The sequence below is a fragment of the Rattus norvegicus genome, chromosome 4 (assembly GCF_021556685.1).
Source record: "Rattus norvegicus strain SHRSP/BbbUtx chromosome 4, alternate assembly SHRSP_T2T, whole genome shotgun sequence".
In the NCBI taxonomy this organism is placed as follows: Eukaryota; Metazoa; Chordata; class Mammalia; order Rodentia; family Muridae; genus Rattus; species Rattus norvegicus.
This window is the reverse complement of record NC_141537.1, coordinates 110,550,393-110,574,922: the sequence shown is the minus strand read 5'-3', so window position 1 is coordinate 110,574,922 and position 24,530 is coordinate 110,550,393. Positions and strand designations below refer to the sequence as shown.

At 38.9% G+C, this 24,530-nt stretch overlaps 1 protein-coding gene across 6 annotated transcripts in view; it reads left to right on the top strand.

The window, feature by feature from the left end:
* Positions 1 to 24,530, top strand: part of Ctnna2 (catenin alpha 2) — a 1,149,154-nt gene that overhangs the window by 1,051,549 nt on the left and 73,075 nt on the right. For all 6 annotated transcript variants that reach the window (XM_087656637.1, XM_087656638.1, XM_087656636.1 and 3 more), the window contains one exon: positions 17,816 to 17,967. In XM_087656637.1, the coding sequence (XP_087512763.1) occupies positions 17,816 to 17,967 (152 nt within the window). The remainder of the gene's footprint in view (positions 1 to 17,815; positions 17,968 to 24,530) is intronic.

Here is a 24,530-nt window from a genome sequence, read left to right as displayed (position 1 = left end):
TCAGGTGCAGTAGTGAATGGTTGTAATCTCAACTTCAGTGAAGTGGAAACAGGTAGGTTACTGGGGCTTAGTGGCCAGTCAGAGGAGTTTAACTGGTGACCCTGGGACTTGCTTAGCAGCCGGTGTAGTCTAACTTGTGAGATCTAGGCTGAGTTACAGACACAATTTTAAAATTAAAAGGTACATTGTGATTGAGGATGACAGCTGACATCAATCTCTGGCCACCAGACATACTACACAATCATAAAAACACAGGTGTGTGAGTTCACATATACACACATACACACTTGTACACACACACACACACACACACACACACACACACACACACACCCTAAATTGTCAGGTGTACTTTATATCTCTTTGGACTTGGATTAGCTATTTTGTGTGTTTTTGTTAGATTCACGACCTTTAGATAGAAGGCCTTATGTGGCAGGTACTATTCTGGCCTGAAAAAATAAATTGGTCTGAAGTGGAAACTTAAGGGTTCTTTTGAAATTCAATTGGATGGTGTTTTGGTGGGATACCTATGAAAGACTAAAACCAACTCATGAAGAAACATTTAGCTGAAGCAGACACAGGAAAGAGGATGCTTTGCTAAAGCAAGCGTGTGAAAGGACTCGTAATGAAGGAGTCTTTGCTAACAACATGCATGTATTGGTCCACTTTACCTTGTGTAGTTGAGCTTCATTTGTTGGGACTTCATAGAGAGAAATGCACCAAAACGTCTGGTGATGTGCTGCAGTTTTTTGTCCCTTCCATATACTTTAGCTGATTGATGGAATGATGTCAGCTGAGACAGATACTCCTGTTGAGGCAAGACATGTGTTGAGGGAAGACCAGTAGAAGACACATGATGTTTGGAGGATATAAATAGGACTTGTCGGACAGTGACAGAGGTAGAGTTTATAGGCTTGTTTATAGAGCTAGCTGAGCGATGATTGTGGGTCTTGTATCTTTACTGATCTTTGCTCCTCTGAGAGAGGCATAGCTGAGACTTTCTCCTGGCCTTCCTCCTGGGCTCTCCTACTAGCTCCAGCCAAGGCTGTGGCCTGGCTGTTTCTGGTATGTAGAGTCCCTGCTTCTGATTCATGGTTTACCAAACTGGACTGCTGGTGTATCCATGAAGTGCTCGTGTGTGGATCAAGCTGCCACTGCTAACATGTGAACTGAACTGCCGATTTACACTTCCCCATATCTTTTCTTTCCCATCACCCCTGGCTAGCGGTGGGCTAAAAGAGATGTTAAAACTTTTAACAACCATCAATAAAAATAGGTTTAAAAAATTAAAGTTACATTTGTCTTTGGGTTGGTGACAGAACTCTTAGTACAATGTAGAATATTCAACAAAATCATTGGCAGTGACCCTCTAGATGCTTGGAGCAACTCCTACCCCCTACCACCCAAAATTCTTATAGACAAAAGGTCTGTAAACATTGCCAGGTATCCTGGGGTGGAGCTAGATTGGGGCAAAAAACAATATTTATTATAAGGCACTACGCTAAGGGAGCCACAAATATCCTCTAACAGATACAAACATAAGCAGGGTATAAAGAAATATTTCACTGTAGACACAGACAATGAGGAATGTTGCAGCATGGGGTATATGAAAAAGAGGTTTTATTCAAGAACAGAGTTTTCAGAAGGCCTTGACCAAACAGGACATGGCTGGAAGAAATGTTTACAAGTGTGGACCATTTACACAAAGGGATGTATGCAGGGCACTTGGCTGTAGTGAGATTCCTATCATGCTACCTGACTGCTTTCACTGAGTACCTAGGAAATGGAAAGGTACCCTAAGAATGACAGACTCATCTGCAGCTTATGTCCCGCAAATCATTTCTCTTCCTCAGCAGTGCCAATGTTTTTAGCTTATGAGTAATTTCTGTGTTACTATGAGCACTGAGTCAAATTTAAGAAAATAATTTTGTGGATTCTAGTATGGTAAAGTTGTAGGGGTTCATTACATGGAAGATTTACCTATTTGTGATAAAACTAATGTGCGTTGATGAAAGCACAATAACAGAGATCTGCAGCAGGCCCATTAAATACTTAAATGGCATATTTTCTGGCCCCAGTCAATAAAACCTGAATTATAACAAATTGCTAACAGCTTGGTTGTGAGTGCATGGTTGAGCAGACTCATCTGACTTTCCATTTCCAAAGGCAGGCTGATGCAGGAGACATGGGGCCCACAAAAGCACCCAGGGCTAGCATACTGAGTTATAAGCAGAGTAGCTCCTTCCAAACCATTCAGATATTTTAAAATGTCACTTTTGTAATACTGAGATCTCTTGCTAGTCTTTGGGAATGTGTATGTAATACGATTGAGAGAGTAGAGAGAGCTTTGGGAGTCTGCCAGCTGTTTCTTCTTCTAAGAGGAGGTATAAGAGGGAAGGAGGGAGTGAGAGAAGGAGAGGGAGAGGGAGACGGAGAGAGAGAGAGAGAGAGAGAGAGAGAGAGAGAGAGTTTTGGTTGGCTGTTTTGTTTTTTTGTCTTCTTTCATTTTAAGGAGCCAAGCCAGGGCCTTGTGCACGGTGGCAAGTCCTGCATGGCTGATCTATTTCTGTCTCTTGAATCCCCAATGACAATAGATGATTATTCTATCTTATTAATTACATTGAATAAGAGATTAAAATTTTATTATTTTAGATAATATATATGATAGAGTAACAGGCATAATATAATTCCATGCTTTATAACCTACATTTAGATAGTAGAAGGAGGCAAGAGGAAGAGGAAGGGGATGGGAAGGAGGGGACAAGGGAAGGTACTGGGAGGGCCTATGATCAGAACACGTGTTGTAAATGTATATAAATGATCTGATAGCTGACATTATATATTATTAATATATACTTAAACTTAAAAAGATGTAAGATCTTTGACATGATTCTGTATGCTTTCCATAGAAAATATTAAAGGACCAAGAAATAGCACTTACACTAGAAATAGTATTGAAGCATCCATTCATTTATACCAGTTTAGGTGGTAGAGTGGATTCAGGATGGATTTCATAAAACTCAAGCACCTCACTACTGCTTACTGACATCAACAGTAACCAAATTTGTTAATGCTCTGGGATAGAGTTTTCTGTGTTGCCTAATGTTTTCCCATTTGGACATGGTCAATGTTATTAAACTTGGAATAAGTACAGTGCTGTCCATGCCTTCTGAATTTGTTTAGTCACCATGACCAATCCCTGATAAACCTGCTGTTTAAAGCCTCTGTCCCTTCTGGATGAGATCATCATTTTACTACCAACATAACACATCCACATGTCTTCCTCTGTTGCTTTTGTAATGTTCTATATTTCCTCCACCTCAACATTTGTTTATTGAACATTGACTTTAATATCTAACTCTAGTCTCAGCTGGAAACAAGAAACAACTTCATTAGTGCCTTTTCATTAAGTATGTACTCTTCATGATATGGGATGCACTTAGACCATATTCAGTTCAGAGAGGCTGCTCTTCATATGTGTATCTATTGTTTGTGATGGGATTACCACATTAATATTAGTATCTACATATCTATCATCTCTCTATCTCTCTACTTATATCTCTTTATCTGTATCTTTCAGTAAATATGATGTAAATATGCATACAAATGCACTCTAGACTCGCAGCTCCAAATTTTCAGATCGAGATTTTCTTTCCTTTTCACTTTCTTCATATCAGTGGGAAGCAATCTTACTGGTTTTTTAGGCATATTTAGTGGGATTATGTTTTATGACTAGACAGCTTTAGATGACCTGCCTTATCTTTGTAGTTGGATTTTAGCAGGAAGAGTACAAAAGTAGGTCAATTTCGGAATAAGTTGGTGGGGTATCTTATTAGAAAGACAGGAATGGTAGAGAAGACTATTAAAATATAAGTCAATTCTCTAATGGTGACCTTCAAGTTAGGTTATGAAACTAATGGATTTCAACAGAAGCTATTACGACTGACATTGCTCAGCCTAGACATCCTAATATATTTTAAATGTATTGTAACATAACCCTTACTACTAGTGTAAAACAGTTTATTCTCTCCTGAAAGGTCAAAATGATGGTGATGTGGAGTAAGCGTGTTACTTGCAGGTAGCTTTAGTATTTGCGATAGTGTGAAGAGATATAGAAGGAAGAAGAAATTTCAATCACTAGATAATCTTTAAAGAGGTAATACGTGGTTTGTTTTCCTTAACTTTCCCAAATGATAGATACCTTCAAGTTGTACATGTTACAGAGATTTGACTGATAGCTGTTTTTTGGCTTTTCAATAATACTTTGTGCATATACATGCACAAGCATGTACACACCCCAGCACAGTGAGTTAGGTCAGAGGACTACATACAGTAGTTGGTTCTCGTTCCATCATGAGCATCCTGGGTTATAATAGTTTCTGTCAAACCGATAAAAAAATCTAGACACACCTGGGAAGATGTAATATCAATTGAAGGATTGCTCCCATCATTCTGGCCTGTGAGCATGTTCTAGGAGGCATTTACTTGACAGTTGACTGATTTTAAAGGTCCCAACCCTAGATAGGTAGATCTGAGCTATATAAACAAGCTAGCTGAACGAGTCAGGGAAACAAGCCAGTTAGTAGTAGTCTCTGTGGTCTCAGCTTCAGTGCTGTGTGCAGGTTCTTATCTTGAGTTCTTGCCTTGGCATCCCTAGATGACGGACTGATAAATGTAAGCTAAAACACACTCCATGGTCTTTAAGTTGCTTTAGGTCATAGTGTTTAGGGCAGCAACAGGCTATCAAAGTAAACCATGAAGACTGAGAATTGTCACATTTGTGGGCAATGGCCTGCTAAGCCATCTCACTGGTCCATTGTTTTTTAATCTAAGATGTATTACTCTATCTTGAAAGTAAATATTGAATTCATTTTTATATAAATACTTATACATGTATATATATGTATATATGTGTGTGTGTGTGTGTGTGTGTGTGTGTGTGTGTGTGTACATGTGCTATGTGTGTACCGGAGCTCACAGAGCCCAGAAGAGATATCTCATTTCCTGGAACCAGAGTTACAGATGGTTGAGAGTCATCTTGTAGGTGCAAGGAACTGAATCTAGATTCTGAGCAAGAGTAGCAAATGCTTTTTACCTACTGTGCCGTCTTTGCTGCAGAATTTGGGATTCCTAATGCAGAGAAAAAAGCTTGCTTACGATACTGACCACCCCCAGCATCGCATTCTTGCTTTCAGGGTAGAATTAGGAGGGCAGGTACCTTCTGTCTCTAAAGAGGAAAGCTATACTGTAGGAGAGAAACCACTTATTTATGAACCCAAGAGCTTATAGAGTAGTCTGTTTAAAGATGTCCACTTTTCTCCTTGGTCTGGGGGCAATGTTTGATGTCAGTTTAAACAAATTCCCAGTAGAAAAGAAGATTATTTATTTATTTATTTATTATTTTTACACTCCAGATTTTATTACACTCCCAGTCCACACTCCTGCTGTTCCACATCCCGCACCTCCTCCCTGCCCCCTCCCACCATGTCTCCACAAAGATGTTCCCATCCTAACCACCCAACCAGACCTCTAAACTACCTGGGGCCTCCACCCCCTTGAGGGTTAGGTGCATCTTCTCTGACTGCATCCCAACTGGTATATGCTGCCTGGATGGTGGTCCAGTATCTGTGACATCATGGGGGGTAGGGTGGGGGGGGGGTCCAGGTTAATGGAGAATGCTGGTCCTCCTACAGTGTTGTCCTCTTCCTTAGCTTCCTCTAGCTTTTCCCTAATTCAACCAGAGGGGTCAGCAGCTTCTGTCCATTGGTTGGGTGCACATATCTGCATTGGACTCTTTCAGCAGCTTGTTGGCTCTTTGGAGGGCAGTTTTGATTGGTCACATTTTGTGAACACCCCATAGTCTCAGTAATGGTCTTAGGTCTTGGGGCTTCCTCTTGAGCTGGATCCCACTTTGGGCCTGTCACTGTACCTTCTTTTTTTCTAGCTCGTCTCCATTTCCATCCCTGCATTTCTTTTAGATGGGAAGAATTCTGGGTCAGAGTTTTGACTGTGGAATAACAACCCCATTCCTCACTTGATGCCCTGTCCTTCTGCTGGAGCTGGGCTCAACAAGTTTCCTCTCCTCACTGTGGGGCATTTTATCTCAGACTCCCCCTCTCTTTGATTTATGAGAGTCTCTCCCTTCCCAGGTGTCTGGTACATTCTGGAGGGTCCTCCCAACCTCTTTCCTCTCGAGGTAGCCTATTTCTATTCTTTCTGTTGGCCCTAAAGGCTTCAGTTCTTTTCCCCCACCCAATACCAGATCATGTTCCCTTCTCCCCCTACCCCCAACCCTTTCCTTCCCCTGTGTCTCCCTCCCTCCCCCTTATGGTTGCTTTCTTTTCCCTCACAAGTGGAACTGGGGCGTCCTCGTTTGGGCCCTTCAACTTGTTGATCTTTTTGGATTCTGTGGACTGTATCTTATTAGCGAGAACATTCCCTTTTAAGAGTCTTCCTCAAAGAAGTCTGTAGCTTGCCTCTTAGTTTTCTGTGTGAAATATTTGCTAATGTGTATCTCTTGGGAAAATGGAGTCCAACAGCTCTGTCCAGGTTATTTCACTGTCTGGGAATTCTGTCAAGTTACTCTTTGAATCAGGTTATAGGTAGTTTATTCCTAGAGATTCTTAACTGTGTAGTTCACACAAACATTTTTCTCTCATTGGCTTAGTCATTAACTCTAAGTTCTGCTATGATTCATATGCATCCTGCTCACTCATCAGAGGGTTGGAAGAGCCACGCCAGAAAATACAACTTAAGAAAAAAAGGTAAATATAGCCACATTACAAGGGGTTCTGGACATGTGCATGGAGTTTGGGTAATCTGGACCAGGAAACCACACACAGTTGTATATTCCTATGTTGTGAATTCAAACCTGTGAGTCCTCTACTAGCACTCACCAACTAAAGGAAAACCTGCAAAAGGCAAGGTATCAATTTCTAGCAATGCATGAAACACAGTATGGACTCAGTGCCCTGGGGTACAGGCAGGTCATGCTACTTTGTCATTTCAAAGGTACCCATGACCACGGTCTGTGTTGGTGCCTGTGAAGTAGGAGAGGGGACTGTGAATGTTGTCAAATACTGGGTTGGTAGCAAGCATGTATTTATTTCATAAACTAAAGCAGTGATATGACCCATCACTTATATTCCTTCAAGAGGAAAGACACTATGGCGACACCATGTACTTGACCAGAAGAATAAGAAAACCATGCTGAGAGTTGCTCACTGGGAGGCAAGTGGTTGTGCATTGCTAGAGACCTTGTGAAATAGTTTTGATTAGTTTTGATGTACCCAGGGGGCCTGAGATAGCTCATGTGCATAGGATCTAGGGAATGCTATTTGTCATGGTCAAATGACATCCCTTCCTGGTTTGCTTTTCTATTTCACTTGCTTTCTTATGTCTTCCTTCTCTGTGAAATTCTAACCCTCTACCACATCAGCCAATTCCACTTCTCTTTTTCCGTAGAGCATCAATCATTTATTTGGCTCCTTTGTAATGCCCAGCATTTCAAACTCCCTAATTTATGCATTTTTATAATACATGTCTATACATGTTTTTCTTGTTCTCTCTGCCCTCTGCACATCTTTCTACCTGTGCACATGTATTAATTTTAATCAAATTTTAACCCCTTGAGATCTGAAACCATCTGCTCATCTCCCGCAGTTTGGATGGGAGTTGAAGCTGAAAATTGTTTATTGATATAAACTTAAAACCATAGTAAAACGGTGCTTGTTTGCAGAGACGTTTTATCTTTTCTTTTAAAATTACATATTTAATGATCAGAATCGGAATCTTTAAAATCATGCGTAAGAAATTCTCAGCCAGTGTTTCACTGCATCTTAATGCAATCTAAGTATTTAAACCTCGCAGATGCCAAATTAAACTGTGTTTATCAAGCTAGGTTTTGACGAACACTGTAAGCTAAATCAGGCTCTGCATTCAACTCTTTATTCAATATTCCTCAAGGTTCAGAATTAAATGTGCCATCCTTCCTCCTGGAGTTATAAACCATTTGTGATTATTTTTGAAATGCTTATTTTAAACTATACGAAAACCTTCCAAGCAAGCAGTTTCTTTCCTTGGGGAAAGGAATTTGTGTCTAGACAAGAGCAGATGGATGCGCCCCGATTCTCGCAGGGTAGTCGCCGTGAATGGAATTTAGAATTACTTTTTTTTTGTGTGTGGTTTTCTTCTTCTAGGCAGTCCTTTTTCATCTTTTATCAAACAATTCAGCTCATGGGTTATGTATGGCCTTCTGGAACTCGGATTTGGTTTTGATGTTTGAAATGTACATTATAATTTTCTAAACATGAATGTATGAAAATGGCAGCCTTTAGGAACTCCCACTGAGAGAACAGATGACTGACACTGATGAAAGGAAGCCCAAAGAGGATCTGCTAGAGGAGGACTGGCTAGGCTGGTGATTGTGGTTATCTGGAAAGGTAGAAATAGTTGATGAATAATTTGTGAGGGAATAAGGAATAGACTCAATTGGGCCACTTTACCCATGTTCCTGAAATCTGACAATAGGTGTCTTCCAGAGAAAGGGAAAGGGAGAGGGAGAGGGAGAGGGAGAGGGAGAGGGAGAGGGAGAGGGAGAGGGAGAGGGAGAGGGAGAGGGAGAGGGAGAGGGAGAGGGAGAGGGAGAGGGAGAAGGAGACGGAGACGGAGACGGAGACGGAGACGGAGACGGAGACGGAGACGGAGACGGAGACGGAGACGGAGACGGAGACGGAGACGGAGACGGAGACGGAGACGGAGACGGAGACGGAGACGGAGAGAAGCCATAGTCACCTATGAGTGAAGTACTGAATTTAGACAAGTACTTCAGTTTTGTTTCCACATTGCCTTTTCCATATGTTTAAAAAGGATTAGAAGTAATTGATTTAATAGTTAAATTATATCAATTAAGATATAGCATGTAACTACAGTGGTATAAGTTAGAGATAGGTAGAAGTAATTTTACATGAGTCTCAGATCAAATGGGCAAGTTTTCTTGGAAATGATATTTTGTTTGAGCTGAAGGAACTGTGTGAATTCTTCCTTTGTGTTTTGTAAGCCATCATTGTTTTTCCAAAAGTAAACACTGAAACGTTCTTTCTCTCATGAACCTGATGAGGTCATAACCAAACACAATATTTAGTATTGTCCATGGCAATCAAGATAAGACAAAAAGCTATGAGAGAATGGTTTTACAGTGTCTGGAGGTAGATGTATAGAAAATCCTTTATTAAAAATGAGCATCCACAGGGTGACACTGGTCCAAGAGAAGAGAGAAGCAATAGTTGAGATACCTTTATTTTTAAGATAAACTATGCCAGCTCCAATTTTCATATTGTGTGTGTGTGCATGTGTGTGTGCGTGTGTTCCAAATGTGTATATGTGTCCACAGAGGCAAAAGAAACACTCAGATACCCTGGAGCTGGTGTTACTGGTGGATGTGAGCTGCCTGACAGAGGTGTAGGCAAAGGAAGTTTTCCTAACTGCCTCTGCAACTTCTAACCTGCCTCTCTGCCTCTATAATTTCAGTGTGTCCCCAACTGAAGTCCAGGTTAGTTCAGAATCAAATATCAGGGTTAATTATGAAAAAGTGCTTGGAATAGCCAAATATACCCTAAATACAGATTAAGTGTAGCTTCTGCAATTAACAAAATGTAACACACCTGCTAGCTACCATTTACTAGTAGTTTTCCTTTGGGCAAAGCATATAGTGTATAGGCTAGTTATTACTGTATACTGTATTTATCAACCCCAATTTAGTCCTTTTTGTACTGTGATTACAGTGTCATAGTATCTGTCATAGTATCTGTGAGTTGTGGAATTGCAGTAAGTTTGTTATGGACCAGCCCTCAGGAATCTCTGAGGAGCCTGAGGTCAAGGTGTTGCTCTTGCTGTGTCAGTTCATGAATTGATAAGTAAAAGATGCACATGGTGTGGGGACACCCCTAGATTTGTGTTTCCCTTGAGACATCACATCTTTGCATCTGTTAACCACAGGATTCTCTAAGTCCTTTGCCATTGCAGCCTATTCTAAACGGCTCATGTCTTAATTAGGATATCTATTTTGATAAAACACATAAACAATTTGTGAGGAAAAGGATTTATTTTATCTTACACTTCCACATCTAATCTATCATTGAAGGGAATCTGGGCAGAAACCTGGTAGCAGGAACTGAAGCAGAAGTCATGGGGAAAGAGTATGTTGTGACTTACTGGTAATAGCTTACATGGTCTGCTTTCTTACACTACTCAGGACCATCTCCCCAGGGTGATTACACAGTTAATGGAATGGGCCCTCATCTGTCAATTAGTAATCAAGAAAATGCCCTATACACTCGCCTATAGTTAATCTGACGAAAACATTTTCTCAATTGAGGCTCCCCTTTCCAGGTAACTTTATCTTGTATCAGTTGACAAAAATCTATGCAGTTGGGGCAGCTCACCAGAAAACATCTGACTTTATTCAGAATAATCATCCTAAAGAACAAGGAAGAGAAGTAAGCTGGACATTTAGCTGTTTGTTTAAATTTGTCTCAGAAGTTCTGCATTATGTCCTTTGTTATATTCTGTTGACTACAGAAATGTTAGTGGTTCCAGCCCATGCTCACATTTGAGAGACAGAAACATTAAGAGAGGATGTTGGGCGGGGGCTTTCTTAGATCCTGCCTTATCACACACATATAGTAAGTGTATACTGGTGTGAGACACAATGATGAATAACATGTATGGAAAAAAATCCAATTAACATGAACTATATAGCAACTTATTCAGTTTTTGGACCTATATATATATATATGTGTGTGTGTGTGTGTGTGTGTGTGTGTGTGTGTGTGTGTGTGTATGTGTATATATGTATATATATATATTGGTGGATTGTGTTTAAAAGGGAAAAAATTAAATTAACAGAGCTAGACAGTAAAGTAAGGAAAGGTTAAGATTGGCTTAATGAGATTAAAAAAGGGTTTCTAGAAGAAAATAGACAGAATGTTTGCAGAAATAAAACGTGCATGTAATTAAGAAGTCACAATGTGTATGTCAAAGGAAGAAAACATTATTACCCTTTTTTAGGAAAAATCACATTATCCTTGGTGTAGAGATTAACAATTAATTATATGGAGTTGTAGGAGAGCCTACATAGCCAACCAGCATAAAAGGTACAACTGATTGCAGTATGCAGAATCAAACCTAGTTTTCCAGAACTTGGAAAAAACTGTAGTCTTCAAGTATTTTGGCACTCCAAGAATCCATTTCCACTGACAGGGGGCTCCATCTGTTCTCTGTGGAGCTCATGGGTCCATACGTACATGTAGAAATAAAACAGTATTCATAAGGAAGGTTTATAGATTTAATCATTTTGACCTATTGTAATCAGCAGAAGGTGTGTCAGTGTCAAAATTCTTAAAAGGATTCTGACCTCATGATTTCGAAGGTTATCTTTGTTGGCTGAGGTTGGGGCTTCCTCTGAAAGTTTTCCAATGATACAGAATTATGAAGAGCTTAACTAATGTCATGGGTATGAGTCATCTATAGTTTTTGACTAGGGTTAAGAGTATTTATTGACAGGCCACAGGTGTGGCTTCATGCTTCTACAAAGGTGATAACTTTGAACTTCAGACTCAAATTAACTTCTCACCACATGTTTCACAGATAGGCATGAACCACGGAAGCACCAAAGCCATGTTCCCTCAGGCGAAGTTAGACCCTTGGTGTTTTTAGCCTCTCCTAGCATGTAATTGTGGATGATTGAATTTTCACTTGACAATATCTAATAGAAGCTGTTTTGAAACTGGATGTTTCCACTCCTTGGACACTTTCACACAGTTCTGTGTTAGAGGGAATACTCATTGGCCCCAAGAAGTCTCCCCCAGTTAATATTTTACAGCCTCATTTACTCTGGTATGAACATGGTTAGTATCTTTGGTCAGGAAGTATATTGTACTATGCAATACACTGTACAATATAGTGGAGAGAATTACATTTATATCCTTGCCCTAAAATTTTTTTCTTGTTGCATATTCACATCTACCAAGCTAGGTGTGTTTCTTTGTCTACTTTCTTTATATTTTGTAATAAGTTTGTCCAAAGAAAGCACTCCCATTGTGTGGACTGACACAAATACTATCCTAGATGACCCTTCTCTATATAGATTCACCTGTTTGGTCTTAGCAAATTAATCAAGGACAGAAGTGGGAATCTTTTTCCTTGTCATGATGAACCTTCTTCCAGGGAAGCTTAATCCTGAAAGCCTTCTAAGCTCAATTTTCTGGAAGGGCCCCCGCACTAAACTAGGACTACTACTATCAAGTTCTCTCATGGTCCTGAAAAATATTTGTTGAGATTATGAATCCATATAGAATTATGAACATCAGAAATGAGTAGGAAATATGGGGAAAACTACTTGTTTTGTCTTAGAAATACTTATACACAAAAGAATTCTTCACTCCACCACTCATTTATGGTTCTCATTTTTGCTTCTTGACTGAGTAGTTTCTCCATGCTGCAAAAGTATGACAGAGGCTTAGGGTGAAAAAATCGGGGAGGAGTCAGGCAAACTAATGGACATACAGAAACACCCATTTCCATGTCCCGTCTACTATGATAGTGGGTGCATGTTTTCAGATGTCTAGGGATTATAGAAGGTTTCAGAACAACAATTAAACTAGAGTTTAAGGCAACGTTTACCTAAGCAGGGGGAAGGAAAGGGATGTATTTATGTTTGAGAGAATAAATTCTTATGGACAAAGAATCAGCATGACTCCCCCTCCCCCTGCTGTGCCCTATTTGACAATAAGCATAACTGAGTCTAATTGCAACATTTGGATATGCGTAGGGTGAGGTGATATGATCCAACCAGAGAAACAAGTAGACAGTATTCAAACACCAGATGCCTAGATGCACATGTATTATTGGAGATCCTTGTAAAGTCGAAGACTGGAGCAAAGATTTGCTTAGTTCCTCAGAAACAATGGGCGGTCTGGCAGTGCTTCTCTCTCGTATCCAGTTAACCTTGTTCTTTTCCCTCATGACTGTCAGGAGCTCACACGGTAGTGCAGCTTGTCATGCCTGTAAACAGAATCACCCTGTGCTTCGAAACTTCACCTCTTGGACCCACTTGGGAAGGTTCATTTCCAAAGTCATCAGCCATGGTTTAGATCTCAACCAGCACTGGAACAGAATGACCTTCATTTTTATATGCAATATTAAATCCCCTTCCTTTCCTTTTAGATGGTCATTATTTTGCTGCCCAGTATGCACTGTACAGGCAAAAGTGTAGCTAGAATCTAACTTTACTTTTAACTTTGATCACCCTTTCAGGGCAAAAGCTATTAAGAACAGTTCAGCATGCTGATAAATAATTGCAAAGTGGTGTCTACATTTTTGGGTGCAATTCACAAAGAAGAAAGCTTCTAATTATATAAACCTACATCAGCAACTCTGTTGATATATGAAGCGAGAATCACAGAGGCAGTGTTAAGCCTTGTCCTAATTAGATAGAAGTGAGGCCAGTGTCACTTCTGACTTTTAATTTTTTTAATCTCAATATTACTTCTGCAGTGAGGATATATTTTATACACTATCAAGATGTTCAAAGAATCCATAGTTAGACTGAGAGCCTCGGGTCCAGCTATCAAGGATCATTGTTCTATTAAGTCCTTGCTTTCCTAACTTAGGACTTTAGATAAAGTAGGAGGAAAGCAAGTTAGGAAAGAGGAATGGGGTAATGACAGAGCTATGTTAAAGAGAAATGGCAACTGGCCAAGTCCCGAGTGAATAAACATAGGAATGGAGCACAGATAAAGTAGTTCTGCTCTCTCCCAAACCATTTGAACCTTAGAAAATTGATTTTCATAAAAGTAACTATTTCTCTCTTCTCTGACAATACTAGGGCCAGCAACATGGCCATTCACTCCAGTGATCTACCATCCAAGCCTCAGAAGAGATCTTTGTTGCCCCATTCAAAGACTATCCCTCAATAGGGAGGCAAAGTTTAGAACAGAGGCAGAAGGAACACCCATTCAGAGCCTGTGCCACATGTGGTCCATACATATACAGCCACCCAAATAGCCTAGTGAGAGCACCAGTGGAAGGGAAAGCCCTTGGTCCTGCCAAGACTGAACAGTGATTGTTGGGGGGGAGGGTGGTAATGGGGGGAGGATGGGGAGGGGAAGCCCATATAAAAGGGGAGAGGGAGGTGTTGGGGGATGTTGGCCCGGAAACCGTGAAGGGGAATAATAATCGAAATGTAAATAAGAAATACTCAAGTTAATAAAAAAAAGACTATCCCTCATTATGAATAGCACCTTTATAAAGTTATTTCATATATATATATATGAAATTACACATTTAGTGAGACTTTTTGAATATAGCTTCTGATATACCTAGGATTTAGTTAAGTATTTAGGGATAAGAAAGTCTTTCTCCTCCCTCTCTCTATCCCTATCTGTCTGCTGTCTGCTTGTCTCTCTGTGTCCCTGACTGTCTGTCTGTTTTCTCTCTCTCTCTCTTTCTCTCTCTCTCTCTCCCTCCCTCCCTCTCTCTCTCTCTCTCTCTCTCTCTCTCTCTCTCTCTCTCTCTGTGTGTGTGTGTGTGTGTGTGTGTGTGTGTGTGTGTGTGTGTGTAAAAACAACAATTAATAAAGAAGAGGCCCTGGATTTCAAAAAAAGAGCAAGGATGGGTATATGGAAGAATTTGGAGGGAGAAAAGGGAAGGAGGAAATGATGCAATCACAAAATATACAATAAGTAATTTTTATAAAGTAACCTCTGTACATCTTATTATTTTATTTTATTGTTTCTTTTGGGCCTGACCATAGCTAGATCAAGTCTTATCATCATTTTCTAGCTTCCATTACTTTTTAAGAATAACTTTGCACAGATGAAGAAAAGTTGCCATTTTCTGTTAGACTCAGAAAAGGTATTCATGGTGATAGAGATGTGTCTGTGGAGGTTGGAGTCTAAGTAGCAAGCATTACCTTACTCAACCATCTAGCTGGCATTTATTAATATGGAGAACTGCATGCTGGTTCATTTACAATTCCTTAGCAACTTCCTCACTTTAATAACATTGATCAGACTGCTTTGCATTATATAGTGGCCCATAAAATAGAATTTTATTTTTTTCACACCCTTATTCTATCTACAAAGAGATACATGCTTTACAGACTAACTTTAATTCCTTTAAAAATGTTTGAACTATAAAAAGATCTAGAAAAAGAACAGAACAGAGGCTAATATACGAGATACAATCTTTTCTCCTTAAAGGGAAACACTATATTTAAGATAGGATATAACTTTTCAGAGTATGCATGGCACACAGAAATGCATGCATGTTTAAATAGTGTACTGTATTCTTTTGTGCATGTTTTTATGATCTCCCAAGTGATTATCTTGTTTCATTTTTCTTTTCTCACACAAGCTTTAGGACTTTATTACATTAGCTGTCTCTTTATTTCTGCGTTCTGCTCCATTTGTACTACACAGATGCAGTGCTCACACACCTAGAGCAAGCATCTCATGGTACTTACTCTCGACATCAAAACCAGTGTTGTTGGAGCCATCAGGATTAGTCTGAGATGAGGCATATTAACAAGATCCCATGAGAGCAATTATTTTCCATTTCAGTTCTTGTATAAGCTCTGCTTCTCAACTCTTAGATCACTTCATGTAAAATGACATAGCCACAGAGCCCCAAAAGAGATTTCTTATGACTCCAGGGTATGAGTGATTAGCCAGCCTAGTCTGCATTTCTATAGAGGCTGATATTTGGCTATTGCCTAGATTATGACCTGTTCACTTGGTTGGGAGTAAAATGAATCATTTTACCATACTTCATGGTAGTGGTGGTCAAGATGATGTATTTTCAGTCCTACCTACAGTAGATAGGTTTTTTCTGTCCACATTTTCATAGTGATGTCATGCTTCAAACTTTTTTCCCTGTTAAGTGTGAAATAATACCTAATTACTATCATTTCAATTAATGATGTCAAACATATGATTGTGTAATTTATGAGCACATGCAACAAGCATATATGTGGTAGTTAGAGACCACCAACTTGCAAGAGTTGCTTCTCCTCTCATCATGTAGGTCTTAGGGATCAAATCCTGGTCTTACCAAGCCAGAGAGCAGGTACCATTTTCTACTATGTAATCTTATCATCCTGACAGTAGGGCAAACTTTATACATCTAAGTGCTACTAGATGTATATGTACTAAGCTGCATATAAATTTGTAAAATCATTGACTGCCATAAACATGCTAATTTAACCATCAAATATAGTGGAGTTAGTAGAACTCAGAACTTTCTGCTGAAGAAAGAAAGTTATGATTTTATTTAAGTAAAATACCCATTTCTAAATGCCAAATACATATAGAAATACTGTCATATTCTACAAGATGAATTCCAATTATATATATTTTAGTTACATAAAAAATTCATCATTAACACAAAGGGATAATTGGAAGATCTCAGGTTCATGTATGGGTTTTAGGAATAATGGTTTCTAGAATTTTATGTTGAGTTGACATGGAATAATTACACAATTAATGGGGCATAATGTGATGCTCTGATACATATATGCATTTATTATTGATCTAATGAGTATAATTAGAATGCCAATCACTTCAGTTACAATTCATAGTTAAGAATTCAGAATTCTTTCCATGTCAATGCAGTTTAATGGTTATGAAAACCTCAGGTGGTATAGGGCACTAATCCTCATGATTCACCTGGGAAAGGAAAATGGTCCAATTCATAACTTTGGTTTTGATAGTTATTATAGCAATAATGCTTATACCTCCTTTGCCCTGATCTCTCCTCTCCATAAAAAAATCATTTGCCTTTTTCTAGTAGAAGTGTTCTTCTCTAGGAATTATGTACCTAGAGAGGAATTGAGCAGAAGTTCTCAAACAAGAGATTAAAATGAATGTCAAAGTATCCAATAGCCTGAAAATGAGCATAAAGATGAACCAGGCATGAAAACCCAGAAATGGATGCAGACCAATAATAGTATTTCCATTTTACTGTCCTTGTAAATAAAGTGCCTTGTTCTTTTGGCTTTCATCTGTGATAGGAATGGGTTATTATAACAGCTGAGAACATTGAATTATAATTTTCAAGAGTAACAAAATCAGTACCATTTTTCAGATTCTTTCCCAGAATCTCTGTAAGTATTTCAGGTATCCCAGTGAGCTTCCTTTTGCTGACCTCAGAGGCATGTGTACAAATAGAACAAATTACCTTGAGCTCATTGGTCTTCTCTACTATAGGTCTTTCTGCTGAGATATTCTGTTTCCCTTTTGTTCTCTTACATGTTCCCTCCTTCCTCAGCTTCTCTACTGGTTATTTCCTGCATTCCCATCTAAACATCTGCTATTTACTGGCTATGATTAATTAAATGTCAATATTTTCTAAGGGCAGTGTAAGACATATAGTTTTATGTATATTATAATGTCAACTCCAACTATCATATGGACAAAAACATCAGGCTTAAAAGAATTATGAAAATCTGGGAGAACTTTTATGAGTGGGAACTAGCAAAAATGAAACTCAACTCAGGTTATCATAAATGTGGAATCTATACCCATCTGCTAAACTGCCCTACCTCAGATGGCTGACATAAATTTCTTTTTTGAAAATTCTCACCTTGCAAGAAGTAACAGTTTTCTTCCTTTTGTTGTGCTAAGTAACACAGGATCACTGAATTAAACCTATTCGAAATTGGACCAGAAGAACACCACTAGGTTTGCACAAGGACTGGAATGACAGACAACAAAAGGAAAGCTCTCTAATCTACATTTTATTTCCGTTGTTCACCCAGTGATGCCACGCTTTGCTGAACAAGTTGAGGTTGCCATCGAAGCCCTGAGTGCCAATGTCCCTCAACCATTCGAGGAGAATGAGTTCATCGATGCCTCGCGCCTGGTGTATGATGGTGTTCGGGATATCAGAAAGGCTGTGCTGATGATCAGGGTATGTGAGACCTTTATAGCACAGATCTTGTAGACAGTCCCCAAGACGTTCTATGGTTTTCTCAGTTGTAATTGCTCAATGTAATCTGAGAAGGTGTTTGACTCAAAGCATATTCAGACTACGTGGGCTTATTACTTATAAATGGAGGAATGAGTCTTAGTGAGCCTGGCTCAGTAATGAACGCCCTGATAGAAGATGTTCTGGCCCCTTCTGGTATGCACATTTCTGAAGTTTCATATGATTTGGTAGAATCCCTGCTACTTTCCACTTCTGCCCCTTGGAGACAAAGTCTTCACATGAGGATCACCGGACAATCATGAGTTGTTAAGAGAGTGAAGTGTTTTCAGCTTAGTGTGTAAATGTAGCAGCAATACAATGAGTTTATTTCACACACATATCTAGGTAGTCTTGGGTGAAAGCTTTTCCCATCACCTGCCTCACTAGTTTTCCCACTTTTCTGTCAAGTATGTGTGTTTTTATAACTATTGCCTAAATAGTAAACCATACAGTAAACCTAGAAGTCCCACTTTGTAGTTGGTCTAAACATATGATGGTTCTTTTGTAATTTGTTCTCTCCTTCCAAACTATATATGGGTTTATCTCTATGGCCCCTAGCTTACTTCATACAATTTAACTGTTCTGTAATATTTTACCATAGGTTTTACTTTAGTTTTCTGATTTCTTACCTTACTAACCATTTTATACAGAACTCTTCAAGCAATTTCATGAAAATGAAGCTTTTCCTTGAAACAAACTGTATCCAAAGAAAAATAATTGGCAGCAAATATGTAACAGTTATATAATTAAAGCTGAGAGATGAGCTTCTGTAGTATCATCCCAAGGGAACAATGACCAGTATAATCTTAATGAGAAGCATGTTTATTTAATTTTTTAAAATTTGAATACATGTACTATACTAAAAGGTAAAAAAGTAGTAAATGAAGAATTGGACTGATGGCTTGGTGGTTAAGAGCACTTACTGTGCTCCCAGAGGACATGCGTTCAGTTCACATCACCCAGAGTGATTGGTTAACTCTACTTTCAAGTGGTTTGGTTCTCTCCTTTGGCCTCTGCACACACTACACACACGTGGTACACATTCAGTTGAGAAAGCACATGTCCATACTCATACATACAAATAGTGTAAAATGTATCCACAGTGTTAGCATTCTGAAGCTCCACAAGCATCACTTACAGCACTGGTACCTTTACAGATCAATGGCTGAGGTCACCAGACACTCTTCAGTCACCATCTCCACCTGTTTCTGGAACTGACTGATGAAATAAATTCAAAAAGACTAACATCAAGAAAATTCTCTCATGTCATATTAATTATACTTAAACACATAGACTTTAAGTTTGGACTTAGGGTCTTGACTACATTGTCTTTTTAAATTACCCATTTTCCAACTGTGGAATCCTGATCACCGTTCAAGACGTGGATGGTTTTTTTTGCCCATATTTCCTTTTAACAATAAGGACCCCCTTTTCTGAGCACATTCTCTGAGTTCTGCTTGGGGAGAATACTTATCTCACTGTCCCCTTTATGACTCTTACCTTGTTTAGATTGTAAAATTTTTGAAAAGATGGATGTCTTTTGTTGCTACTCCCCACCCCAGTTGGTTTATTTTTTTGGCACGTATTAAGAGAGAGAAGGAGGGATGATGGAGGAGGAGGGAGGGAGGGTGGGGAGAAAGTAGGATGGGGGAGAGAGAGAGAGAGAGAGAGAGAGAGAGAGAGAGAGAGAGAGAGAGAGAGAGAGAGAGCTTGTACACACTCAGCAGATAGAAAAATGGCAGAGAGAAAAATATAAAGAAATCAGAGTAGGGAGAGAAAGGAGAGTGATCTTTTAAAGTCATTTCCACATTCAGTGCTAACTTTTGAAATAACGTAAGGACCATGAGAGTTATATTTGCCAAGGATTCTGCACTAAACCCCACTATAATCCCCAGACATAGTCCCTCTTTTGCCATTTTTCTGCTTTGTTAGCCTTCACATTTCTTGTGACAACCATTTATCTGGGAGTCTGAGGAGGTTTATAGCTATCATTCAGTTTTTCACTCCTAAGCTATCAAAAATCCACAGTTTTATATAAAATGCCATATCGTCATCACAAACAATGTCATTCCCCTATCTCAACATTTTAAAAAAACGTGCTGCAAATTTAGAAATAGAGATGTGTACAATGGATATAAACTGTTATTTTTACACTCCTTGTCCATTCAGCACTCAAATGGTTTTTTTATATTTAAGTAATTTCATGGCCTCATTTTTAGTGTAATTATTTAATTTATAGGACTCAGAAAATTCTATTGTGCAAGGGAAGTATAATTGGGAAAAGGACTTTTCCTGACAGCTGACATGACTGTGTAACCACTTCCCAAATTGCTGATTTTACTTTACAGAAAAATAGAAATCTCTTTTAAAATTATTTAAAATGTGATAACTATAGGAAGGACTATGATGAATCAAATTCTTGGTCACCCACTCTCTAAGCAAACAGCACCTATTTAATGGGAATGTTGGTATGTGTGAGCTCCAGGCTAGTTGTAGACAGACCTCAGATGTAGACAAAGTTTGCACATCCCAGGTTTCAGCCTCATTATTCAAGGTGACACATCTGCCATGAAACAGATCTTTCTCCTTATTTCATGAGCCCATTGTCCATTTGCCTCTTAATGAAATTTACCCTCTGTGATGGGCAGATATGTAGAAGCCTTCTTGTTATCTTCAAAGGACACTTGAAAAATAAATATACAAACCAGAAAGACCATGAGACACCAATCTCCTCACCCGCAGTACTTATGTTTAAGTATTCATCCTGAATAATCAGTTCAGTTGGACTGAGTCAGTGCTTTTAGGAGAAATGCATGGTTAGGATTATGAATATTATATATATATAGTATTGAAAGTCATTCAAATTTAACTTAAAGATTAATTTTAAAGTGATTAAAAATTTTAAAAGTAACTATCACACACACACACACACACACACACACACACACACACACACACACACACATATCCTAAAGGCACCATGCTTCAAAAATATCACTGAGGTATTAGAATCAAATTCATCAACAGGAGCACAGACTCACATTGGAAAATAGTTTATCTGATGTGGGTGTTCTCTCTGTGAAGCATGTTACAAACTACATGATTTAGGAACATTCAGTTCACCACTACCTTTGCAAATGTTCGCCAAACTTTCAGCACTGCTTTTCCTTACCATTTTAAACCAAGAAATTGTTAGCCCAAACCACGTCATAGAACTGTACTAAATAGTCCATAGAAAGAAGATTTGATTTGTTTATAAGATGAGTGTTCAAAACTAAAGAAAGCCCTATCATGTTTTAGCTTAGGAAGGGAATAGCTTAGTATCGGGGAATAATTTCAAATTATTGATTTCTAAGAGAGCATTACAAATAAGCTCTGGTGAGGAGAAAGATTCATAAATGAGGAATTTGCAGATAATGAAGATGAAACACACACTTAAGGTATTTTTTATTTGCTGGACAATGGTAGCTCACACCTTTAATCCCAGCACTCAGAAGGCAGAGGCACATGGATTTCTGTGAGTTCGAGGCCAGCCTAGTCTAAGTTTCTGGGTAGTCCAGAGTGAGTTTCAGGACATACTTTTTATTTACTCTTGGAAGTTTAGATGAGTAAAGGCATAAGGATTTAGTATGGAAATTAAGTGTAATGGGTTAGATAATATCTTGGTGTGGAGACATTTACATCAAACATTTAGCTGTCTTATACAACATCTTCCTATGAAATGATCTCCTTCCTTTGATTATTTATCTATGGTGATTTCAATGGCATGTCAAGGAAATAGTAGGGCCTGAGACTGAGGCTTGATGAAGGTCTGAATTTCACTGTGGCTCTCATGTACTGTGTACTAAAGTTGGAGCATTATTAAACATTTAAAGTTTTTGAGGGTAATACGGAGGTATCTCTTAGGTTGTATATAAAATATTTGCTGGGGTAGTTCATAGTTTAACCATTAGCTTAGGACATGCATGTTGATGACATGATCTACTTGTATAGCTGAGTATACACGATATGATAAAATGTCATCTTCAGAATCAATGAGGTCCATTTCATTCTATTATTTAAATAAATATTAAAATGTTAGTTGGGTGATATAAATAGATTAGTTAGTTATTGGGCCAAGTGGGTTAATCAACAGAACTGTTAGAGATTTTTTTTATTTTATTATTTTTTCAGATCAGGCATTATGAAAACATTAAGGAGATCACAGGGTTGCTATGAAGCAATGAAGAATAAAATTTGTAGTTTAGCTGTCATTTGGGGTCATCAGCTAATTATCTTCTCTACAAACAGAAGAAACAATGTCATGGCTAAAGAAAAAATCTCTCATAAACTTAGTATTTAGCAAGTCTCCCACAAATATTTCTTCTTATCATTGTGCTCATCTGAGGTTTATTATAGTTGTTTAATAATGTGGAATTTACTAGAGAAGTCAACAATATTGAAAGGTTAGTACTTTGAGTCAAAATATTTCTCATAACTAGCAAACAGTAGGCAGAGAGCTACTCCTATATCTTGTTTTACTTTGTGTCAGACAATCATAGTCCTGTGTAGATCCTAACTTTTTTTTAACCTAACACCATTAGTGATAAATAGCTTATGTTCTTCTTAAGGAGTTATAAAATATCCCATACTGCAAGATCTATCACATAATACAAAAGTAAACAGAACAAATTTTCTTTCCTATGTGTACTGAGAATAAACAGATATATTTAATGCCAAATATAGTAGTATGGAAGAAACAGAAACATGAACATGTCTGTACCTGTGTCTGAACATTGTGTATGGGAGATAGAGCTCATAGTGAGAACTGGTTTTATGGAGACAATGTCAGAATGAACCAGAACATATTTGCAACAGGGCCTCTTTTTTTCCAGAGACAAAGCTTTGTAATTAGTCCATTTGGGAAGCTGTGGAAACTGACGAACCACATAGAAGAAATGGAAGACTTAGGAGAGTTCTGAACAAAGACTTGATACTTTCTTTTTCTTTTTTTTTTTTTATTAACTTGAGTATTACTTATATACATTTCGAGTGTTATTCCCTTTCCCGGTATCCGGGCAAACATCCCCCTCCCCCCTCCCCTTCCTTATGGGTGTTCCCCTCCCAACCCTCCCCCCATTGCCGCCCTCCCCCCAACAGTCTAGTTCACTGGGGGTTCAGTCTTAGCAGGACCCAGGGCTTCCCCTTCCACTGGTGCTCTTACTAGGATATTCATTGCTGCCTATGAGGTCAGAGTCCAGGGTCAGTCCATGTATAGTCTTTAGGTAGTGGCTTAGTCCCTGGAAGCTCTGGTTGCTTGGCATTGTTGTACATATGGGGTCTCGAGCCCCTTCAAGCTCTTCCAGTTCTTTCTCTGATTCCTTCAACGGGGGTCCTATTCTCAGTTCAGTGGTTTGCTGCTGGCATTCGCCTCTGTATTTGCTGTATTCTGGCTGTGTCTCTCAGGAGCGATCTACATCCGGCTCCTGTCGGTCTGCACTTCTTTGCTTCATCCATCTTGTCTAATTGGGTGGCTGTATATGTATGGGCCACATGTGGGGCAGGCTCTGAATGGGTGTTCCTTCAGTCTCTGTTTTAATCTTTGCCTCTCTCTTCCCTGCCAAGGGTATTCTTGTTCCCCTTTTAAAGAAGGAGTGAAGCATTCACATTTTGATCATCCGTCTTGAGTTTCATTTGTTCTAGGTATCTAGGGTAATTCAAGCATTTGGGCTAATAGCCACTTATCAATGAGTGCATACCATGTATGTCTTTCTGTGATTGGGTTAGCTCACTCAGGATGATATTTTCCAGTTCCAACCATTTGCCTACGAATTTCATAAAGTCGTTGTTTTTGATAGCTGAGTAATATTCCATTGTGTAGATATACCACATTTTCTGTATCCATTCCTCTGTTGAAGGGCATCTGGGTTCTTTCCAGCTTCTGGCTATTATAAATAAGGCTGCAATGAACATAGTGGAGCACGTGTCTTTTTTATATGTTGGGGCATCTTTTGGGTATATGCCCAAGAGAGGTATAGTTGAATCCTCAGGCAGTTCAATGTCCAATTTTCTGAGGAACCTCCAGACTGATTTCCAGAATGGTTGTACCAGTTTGCAATCCCACCAACAACGGAGGAGTGTTCCTCTTTCTCCACATCCTCGCCAGCATCTGTTGTCCCCTGAGTTTTTGATCATAGCCATTCTCACTGGTGTGAGGTGAAATCTCAGGGTTGTTTTGATTTGCATTTCCCTTATGACTAAAGATGTTGAACATTTCTTTAGGTGTTTCTCAGCCATTTGGCATTCCTCAGCTGTGAATTCTTTGTTTAGCTCTGAACCCCATTTTTTAATAGGGTTATTTGTTTCTCTGCGGTCTAACTTCTTGAGTTCTTTGTATATTTTGGATATAAGGCCTCTATCTGTTGTAGGATTGGTAAAGATCTTTTCCCAATCTGTTGGTTGCCGTTTTGTCCTAACCACAGTGATACTTTTTTTTCAGATCTAGATTGGACCTCTTTGACAATGCT